The sequence below is a fragment of the Colobus angolensis genome, unplaced genomic scaffold (genome assembly GCF_000951035.1).
Source record: "Colobus angolensis palliatus isolate OR3802 unplaced genomic scaffold, Cang.pa_1.0 Scaffold63, whole genome shotgun sequence".
In the NCBI taxonomy this organism is placed as follows: domain Eukaryota; kingdom Metazoa; phylum Chordata; class Mammalia; order Primates; family Cercopithecidae; genus Colobus; species Colobus angolensis.
The window spans coordinates 8,120,261-8,129,547 of NW_012119932.1; the positions used below are offsets into that span (position 1 = coordinate 8,120,261).

A 9,287-nucleotide genomic window follows, 5' to 3' on the forward strand; every position below is an offset into this window, starting at 1 on the left:
TTTTGTATTGCTAGTAGAGACGGGGTTTCACCGTGTTAGCCAGGATGGTCTCGATCTCCTGACCTCGTGATCCGCCCGTCTCGGCCTCCCAAAGTGCTGGAATTATAGGCTTGAGCCACCGCGCCCGGCCAGTCTGATGCTTTTAAGTTGTGTGTAGTTAGTGCTCAGCTATTGCTTCTGGCAGCAACTCACTTTCAGCTTATTAAATATAAAAGAAGGATTTCATTGTACTGTTGTTATAATAAAAAGGGCATGCACACAGGTCAGGAGTGCCGTTCTTGCACCTCCACCAATATATGTAAATTCCATTGAGCAGAGAGATCTTATTTACTTTCTTAACTCCAGTGCATAGACCAATGTCTGATATGTAGTAGGCACTCATTACATTTTGTGGAGTAAATGAATAAACCATCTGTCTGCTGTTTTGATTCTGTATTTTACTTATTTTTTTGAGACAGAGTGGTGTGATCTCAACTCACTGCGACCTCCGCCTCCCAGGTTCAACCAGTTCTCCAGCCCTCCAAGAAGCTGGATTACAGTCAACCACACCAGGCTAATTTTCATATTTTTAGTAGAGATGGGTTTTGCCATGTTGGCCAGACTGGTCTCAAATTCCTGGCCTCAAGCGATCCACTTGCCTCGGCTTCCCAAAGGTGTGAGCCACTGCTCCTGACCTAATTCTGAATTTTAAAAGAATTAATAGGCTAGGACTTATGTAGAGGTTGTATACTTTGGTCAATAAGTGTTGATTAGTCTGATATTAACTTGATAAGCCTCTTAAATAACTTTGACTTATCACTTGTAGCTACTTCCTTGTTGAGATGCAATACTATGCAAGAGTAACTGGTGTTTCAAAAAAATGCAGAGACGAATGTATCCCTCACTGATACACCCTCCAACCCACTCAGACTCTGAAAAGACCCAATAGCAAAAAATACATTTTTCTTGGAGTAGGGAAGAGACTGGGCTGCACCAAGGACTGCCCGGCTGCCCCGTGAGTGTGCAAAACCTACCATAGATTCAGCATGGTAGCTCACACTTGTAATCTCAGCACTTTGGGAGGCCAAGGCAGGTGGATCACATGAGGTCAGGAGTTCGAGACCAGCCTGGCCAACATGGTGAAACCCCGTCTCTACTAAAAATACAAAAATTAGCCAGGTGTAGTGGCGTGTACATGTAATCCCAGATACTTGGGAGGCTGAGGCAGAAAAATCACTTGAACCTGGGAGGCAGAGGTTGCAATGAGCCGAGATTGTGCCACTATGCTCCAGCCTGAGTGACAGAGCAAGACTCCATCTCAAAACAAAACAAAGCAAAACAAAATACCCCACCATTGCTGGGAAGGGGCAATTAACCTGCCTCACAATGCCGTTCTCCCCCAGTATCTTGATGCATTTGTTTCCTTTTTTTTGGTGGAAGGAATGGAGTCTTGGTCTGTCACCCAGGCTGGAGTGCAGTGGCACCATCTCAGCTCACTGCAGTCTCTGCCTCCTGGGTTCAAGCAATTCTGCCTCAGCTTCCCAAGCTGGGATTACAGGCGCCTGCCACCACACCCAGCTAATTTTTGTATATTTAGTAGAGACGGGGTTTCACCATGTTGGCCAGACTGGCCTCGAACTCCTGACCTTGTGATCTGGCAGCCTCAGCCTCCCACAGTCCTGGGATTACAGGCGTGAGCCACCCCACCCGGCCTTATTTCCTTTTATAAATAAAATGAGGGCTGCTAGTCCAGGTGGTTTGGGGAATAAAGTCTTTGCCTCAACCCCCAAAACTCATCCAGCAGTAATACGGGGAACCTCAGCTCTAGTGACCTGTTTCCTGCTCCTAGCTCTGCTCGTAACTGTTATTCTGAGCCCAGCCACTTGGTTTTCCTCACTAGAGAAGAAAATTACTCCTGCCACATCTCCGTAAGGAGCTCTGAGGATAAAGGGAGATGAACATACACTGGAACACTTGGTTCCTTGGAACAAAGGGTTCCAATTGAAATCCAGGTGTTATTCTGGTTTGCTGCTTTCCTGCAGTTCTGCCATTTGAAATCTGGGCCCACAGAGGAATCTGTGATGTAGTTTCATTTTGAACTTAAAATTCTGTTTTTCTTGGCATGTTTCAAAATATCTTTTAAAATACAGGGAAAAAGATACCCAAATCATAAGCTGCATCTTCATGCAAGATAACATTTTTTATTCTTCCTCAGTAATGTATGCCAGCTTTGATTTAAAGTTGGTTTTGTGCTAGGCACTTTGAATGTATATTATCTCAAGCACTGGTTTATGAGTTAAGAAAACTGATACGGTTTCTTGAATGACATTCAGTAACTGGTTAACTTGAGAAGATGAGGTAGTTCATAAGGTGAGTGGCCAAAGTAGTTAAACCTTGAAGAAATCTATCTACTAGGCATAAGAGTTTGGCAGCTAGTAGTCTTTTTTGGTTTTTTTTTTTTTGTTTTTTTGTTTTTTTTTTTTGAGATGGAGTCTTGCTCTTTCAGTTATGCCGGAGTACAATGGCATGATCTCCACTCACTACAACCTCCACCTCCTGGGTTTGAGATTCTCATGCCTTAGCCTCCCGAGTAGCTAGGATTACAGGTGCGCACCACCACACCCATCTAATTTTTGTATTTTTAGTAGACGTAGGGTTTCACTATATTGGCCAGTCTGGTCTTGAACTCCTGACCTCAGGGAATCCACCCACCTCAGCCTCCCAAAGTGTTGGGATTACAGGCGTGAGCCACTGCACCAGCCAGGTAGTAGTCTTTTTTTCTTTTTTTGTTTTATTGAGGCAGGGTCTCACTTTGTCTCCCAGGCTGAGTGTGGTGGTGGGATTATGGCTCATGGCGGCTTTGACCTTCCAGGCTCAAGTGATCTTCCTGCCTCAGCCTCCCAAGGATCTGGTACTATAGGCACGCCACACTATGCGAAGCCAGTTTTTTAATGTTTTTTTATAGAGATGAGGTCTCACTATGTTGCCCAGGCTGGTCTGGAACCCCGGGCTTGAAGCGGACCTCCGACCTAGGCCTCTGAAAGTGCTGGGATTACAGGCCTGAGCCACCACAACTGGCCTCTTTTTTCATTCTATGTGATTACTGAAGTTATTGTACAGGACAGGAGGAAATAATTACATGCTTTCTCTTGGAAAAATATTTGGGAAATTGGTGGGGTTTTTTTCGTTTTGGTTTGGGTTTTGATGCCTCTTACTTTTTCCTGGAAAACTGTTATCCCCCAAGCCTATACCCTCTGTGGCTTCCAACGGCCAATGCAAAAGCTTCACATTGTAATAGGGGCTTTTTAGTGGTGTGCAGAGCATATGATGAGGGGCTGGTGATAAGGGATTATTTTTAATTTTAGCATCTCAAATTACCCAAAGATATTTTGTATAGTTAATGGAAGTGTTGTACACAATCATTAAAATTACAACTGTACTATATCATTTGGTTTTTCAGAATCAAAAAGGAAACTTTTAATTTGCTTAAACACAATCCACAGAATTAAGAAGTATTAGATGCCCTTCAGTTGAACTAATTGTCTAATAAAGGGTTAACAATTAAATACAGCAACTGTTTTCAAAGTTACATTCTTGGTTCACTGGAAGAAAAAAATGGTGCCTGAAACTTAATTTTTGAATTGCCTCATTTCTTGTAAACAATTTAAAGAGATTGGACAATCTAGGGAGCATTAAAGAAATACTCCTGCCTGGCCCTACCACCTGTGGTGACCTTCCTTTGTCTGGGTTAGAGCCTGGGTCAGATGTTTGAAAGCTTTCATAGGTGATTCTAATGTGCAGCTAAGTGGTAATCAGTGTAGTCCAGCAGTGGTTCATGGCTCCATGCACACTAGAATCACTTAGGGAGATTTTAAAACCACTGATGCTCCACTGTTAGAAATTCTGACTTGATTTTAGTAGATAAGGCCCATACTTTTCTTCCTAAGCTTACCAGGTGATTATATTGCATAACCAGTGTAAAGGAATATTATAGAGGAAGCTTATAAATTATTTTAAGAAAACTCTGTCACGTGGCACAGTGGCTCACACCTATAATCCCAGCACTTTGGGAGGCCAAGGCAGGAGGATAACTTGAGCCCAGAAGTTTGAGACTAGCCTAGGCAACATACTGCACCCCATCTCCACACTTGATCTTAGCCAGAAGTCCAAGAAGCAATATAGTGCTACACCATCTCTACAAAAAATTTAAAAAATTAGCCAGGTGTGGTGGCACATACCTGCAGTCCTAGCTACTCTGGAGACTGATGTGGGAGGATTTCTTGAGCCCAAGAGTTCAAGGTGGCAGTGAGCTTTGATTGCACCACTGCGCTCCAGCCTGTGTGACAGAGCAAGACCCTATCTCCAAAAATTAACAATAAACCTGCTATTTGAATATTTAATTAAGCCTCATCACATGGGTGGTTTCATATTTTTTCACTTACTACAAATCAGAAAGTTCTTAATATATTTCTTACGTTTGAATGGAAACTTACATAATCTTTGGCTAGTTAATTAATGTTATCATTTTTAGGAGTGAAGCATAGCCAGCTGTCTCTAGATAAAGAATCACCAAATCTTTAGCTGCTTTAAACGTGTATTAGTGTTTTCACCTTTGAGTTCAATTTAACTATTTTTGTAATACATAAACCTTGCTGCCAGGTGTACTGGCTCACACCTGTAATCCCAACACTTTGGGAGGCCTAGGTGGGCAGCTCACCTGAGCCCAGGACCATCCTGGGCAACATGGGGAAACCCTGTCTCTACAAAAAAATACAAAGAATTAGCTGAGTGAGGTGATGTGTGCCTGTAGTCCCAGCTATTTGGGAGACTGAGGTGAAAGGATTGATTGAGCCCAGGAGGTTGAGACTTCGGTGAGCCATGATTGTGCCACTGCACTGCAACCTGGGTGACAGACTGAGACCCTGATAGCCTGGGTGACAGAGCCAGACCCTGTCTCAAAAATAACAATGAATAAGTAGAACTTGCTGGATAAACTATAGTAAGTTAAGCTATTTTTAGTGTTTAGCTCTTTGGGTGCCTAAATTGTTTGCATTGATTTTAATGCTTCATATATTCAGAGGAAGAAATTTGCTTGTTTGAAACTCCTTTCCCACCACTGAGTTTGTTTCAGAGTGGTGATCTTAGATTCCCTTGAGAATGTTGCAACCATCTCACAGTTTATTTGTATTTATTTATACATTTTTAGATGGAGTTTTGCTCCTGTTGCCCAGGCTGGAGTGCAGTGGCGCGATCTCCGCTCACTGCAACCTCCGCCTCTTGGGTTCAAGTGATTCTCTTGCCTCAGCCTCCTGAATAGCTGGGATTACAGGCATGTGCCACCACATCCAGCTAATTTTGTATTTTTAGTAGAGATGGGGTTTCTCCATGTTGGTCAGGCTGGTCTCGCACTCCCGACCTCAGGTGATCCACCTGCTTTGGCCTCCCAAAGTGCTGCATTTACAGGCATGAGCCACCACGCCTGGCCATCTCACAGTTCTTGAGGAGGTACTCATGGATGTATTGTTCAGTCTTTTGTTAAGAATGAATTGAAACCTTTAAGCTTTAAGAGGCACAACTGGGAGGATCCCAAATTTGAGCCCAGCCTAAGCAAAATAATGAGACTCTGTCTCCAAAATAACCAAATAAATAACTCTATGCTTATTAGACTGTGTTTTTCTTACCAAGTAATTTTAGAAATGAGTTATTTTATGATACTATTCCATCTGTTTTATTCAAGGCTGTCATTCTATAGTAAGTAGTCCTTATATAATTAATACTAATAACAAATTAATGATTTAATATGACTTACTGCTATAGATGAGGTATGTTCTGGTCGTATAATCTCATAATATATTTTTAGGTGCCAGTCAGAAACAGCCAGGTTTGGGGTTTTTTTTGTTGTTGTTGTTTGTTTGTTTGTTGCATTTTAATTCGTTTCCTATTGAAATGTGGTGGAGGCAGGGACCCAAACATGCCTTTTGGATGATTTAGCAGCATAAAACAAGGCGTCTTAAATGAGAGTTAGATGACAAGGTGGCCAAAATGGCAAAGTTATATTCTTGGTTAACTGGAAGAAACCAGTTATTTAATATTTATGTGTTCCCAAGTGGAGTTTAAATTATTAAAGTGAACAGTGCTGAGATTGAAGTACTCTCAGATGGTATGCCTATATGAAAATGGCATGCTTTTGTACTAAAATGTTGAGTAGTGACTACTGAGACCAAAATTTTGTACTTTTTTGGGAGAAAGATCCAGAGGGGTCGTGTAATTTTAGAGGTCTCTGGCTTCCCAAATATTGAGAACCATTGGGATTCAGAAAAGGAAATAATGTGGGTTATTTATTTATTTATTTTTGCTGGTACCCAAAATACTGATAAGGCAGAAACTCTGAGTTGAGTGAAAAGTGTGTCATGTATGTTTTTGTGCAGGTGGTTTGTGTGTAAGTCCTGGGAGATCATAGGATATTCTAGGAAATTGTGAATTTCCTAACCTGAGTATATTTATAAAAACCATCCTCTTGGCAGACGTGAGGATGCTGTAGTGGATTACCCCCGAAAGGTTCTTTATATTCTCTGGTTCTCAGAAATGCTTTAGGATTATTGATAATCAATTACATTTTTTTCCTTATAGAATTTGCCATCTGCCTTAGTAACTCATGTACTAAATCCTCAACCTGGAGAGAAGATTCTAGACTTGTGTGCAGCACCTGGAGGGAAAACAACACACATTGCAGCACTAATGCATGATCAGGTGAGACCGTCTTCACAGCAAAACTACTCTCAAAGTAGTGTATATTTCACAGTGTGTAATTTCTGAAACATAGAGCCATTCACAGTCTCATTTAGTTCAGATTCAGCCAAAATGAAAACTATTCAGTTATATCAGTCACTACATATTAAGCTCAGTAGACAATGATCATTTATGAAGACTGTCTCAGGACCTTCTTGAATTTTACAATTTCCTAATATGATTATAGACTTCTGTTATAAAATTAAATTTAATATATTTAGAGATTATTTCATATTCTTTTAAGATTTAGTACTTGTTGAAACTATTAATATATATTCTGCCATTAAAAACTAATTTCATAGTACATTATCAAAGTGTGAAATATATATATGTTAAGATATATAAACATAGTTCTATAATACAGAAACATACACATACATATAGAATATTTGCTATTTAAAGTTATCATTTTGGTCTAAGAAATACCTCTAATAGAAAAGGATATTTTTTAAATACTGAGAATGAGAATCAAAAAAGAGAAAAGGATATTTGTTGTTTAAATATTGAGGAATGTAATACTCATTAGAGAGGATATGCCTGTCTGCTTATTTATACTGTTTTTTGCCTGAAAAGAATTTAAGGTGATAACAAAAACTCTTGAAGGAAAAATGCATTAAATACCACTAGGGCCTAAAATAAAGCACCTGAAATAAGAAGAGTTGCTTTTGTGGAGTTGCAATGTTTAATGCAAATCGTTTTTCAGTTTATATGGAAGATTAAAGATTGATCATGATAGGAATTGAGAAAGTGTTAATTCTCCATTAAATTATGGCTTATTTATTGTATTTGCTTAAAGGTAATTATTCATAGAGATTTGATTCCCTCTTAGTAAAAAAGTCTTTCCAAAGGGAGTCTGGATATTATGGGTGTATCAGTTTTCTGTTGGTTTTATGATGTGTGAAGACACAAAATTGTGGCGGCATAAAACTAAACATTTTGGGGGCTCAGGAGTCTGTGGGTTTCAGCTGATTGCTGCTGGGCTCACTTATGGACTGGTCAGCTGCAGGTGAATTAGATGTTTTTGATGATCTCGGCTGGGCCCGTTCACCTGGGCTTGGATGGTTATTGGCTCATCTAAAGTGACCTCAGCTGAGATGACAAGGATGCCCTGCCTCTGGCCAATGTGTAGGTTCTCCTCTGGCTAGGACCAGCAGACTAGCCAAGCAGAGGGCAATAGTTGGGGGCTGGTGATGGCAGAGAGCAAAACAGAGCAAGTCCAGCTCTTCAAGTGCTTTTCATGGTATTAAAAAATATCTGTTTACATCACATTTACTGTCATCCTGTTTATTGGCCAAAACAAATCACATGGCTGAATCCGATCAGAGTGGCAGCATTTTGGGTATTGCAGGATTATCTAGTGAAGGAGGAATGTACATTCAAAGTTGAAGAATTGAGGCTATGTAGGCAGTCAGCCACAGTGGGGCAGCAATGCAGCCACAAACAACCGGAATAGAAATATTTGAGCAGAATTGGATTACGAGGTTAAGAGATCGAGACCATCCTGGTCAACAACATGTGAAACCCCGTCTCTATTAAAAATACAAAAAAAAAAGGAGCTGGGCATGGTGGCATGTGCCTGTAGTCCCAGCTACTTGGGAGGCTGAGGCAGCAGAATCGCTTGAACCTGAGAGGCAGAGGTTGCAGTGAGCCAAGATTGTGCCACTGCACTCCAGCTTTGCAACAGAGTGAGACTCCATCTCAAAAGAAAAAAAAAATTTTGAGCCAAAAATGAATCCTAAATTTAGTTGCTGCTTTTGTTATTTGTTTAGTAGGTAAAGAAATCTTTTATGACTGCAGCCTCCAGGCTTGTAGTTTTATAAAAGTAGCCTTCAGCTAGTTTCTCCTTTATTGTGTAATACGTTTGAACCTTATTCTAGTTTTTGACCACTTTTCGAGCTCAGATCACTTTAAATGGTTTTCCTGCTCGTCAAGGTATTAATTGAAAGTGTCTATCACTACACCTGGTAGTATTTGAGGAATATTTACAAATTTTCTGCACTGTAGGCTATGCCATTGCTGCATATGGCATACAAGGGCAGTGTAAAAGAAAGGGGAAAAAAAAGCAAGAAAATACATAGAAGAGTCATTCTCACTGTATTTGCAATTTCATTTCATAGTATGTTTTAAAATATATGAATGTCACAAGGCTTTCTTTCTTTCTCTCTTTCTGTCTTTCTTTCTTTCTTTCTGTCTTGCTCTGTCACTCTGGCTGGAGTGCACTGTGGCCCGGTCTTGGCCTTACTGCAACTTCTGCCTCCCAAGTTCCAGTGATTCTCATGCCTCAGCCTCCCAAGTAGTGGGAATTACAGGTGCACACCACCACGCCCGAATAATTTTTGTATTTTTAGTAGAGACAGGGTTTCACCATGTTGGTCAGGCTGGTTTCAAACTCCTGGCCTCAAGTGATCTGCCTGCCTCAGCCTCCCAAAGTGCTGGGATTACAGGCATGAGCCACTGCACCCGGCTCACAATGCATTCTTAAAATTTTGGCCTCTTTTTTTTTTTTTTTTTTTTTGAGA

General features: G+C 40.7%; 1 protein-coding gene across 2 annotated transcripts in view; it reads left to right on the forward strand.

The window, feature by feature from the left end:
* The window catches only part of NSUN6 (NOP2/Sun domain family, member 6), a 109,048-nt gene that overhangs the window by 43,748 nt on the left and 56,013 nt on the right, over nucleotides 1–9,287 (forward strand). For both annotated transcript variants that reach the window (XM_011963867.1, XM_011963866.1), the window contains one exon: nucleotides 6,610–6,729. In XM_011963867.1, coding sequence (XP_011819257.1) covers nucleotides 6,610–6,729 — 120 coding nt within the window. The remainder of the gene's footprint in view (nucleotides 1–6,609; nucleotides 6,730–9,287) is intronic.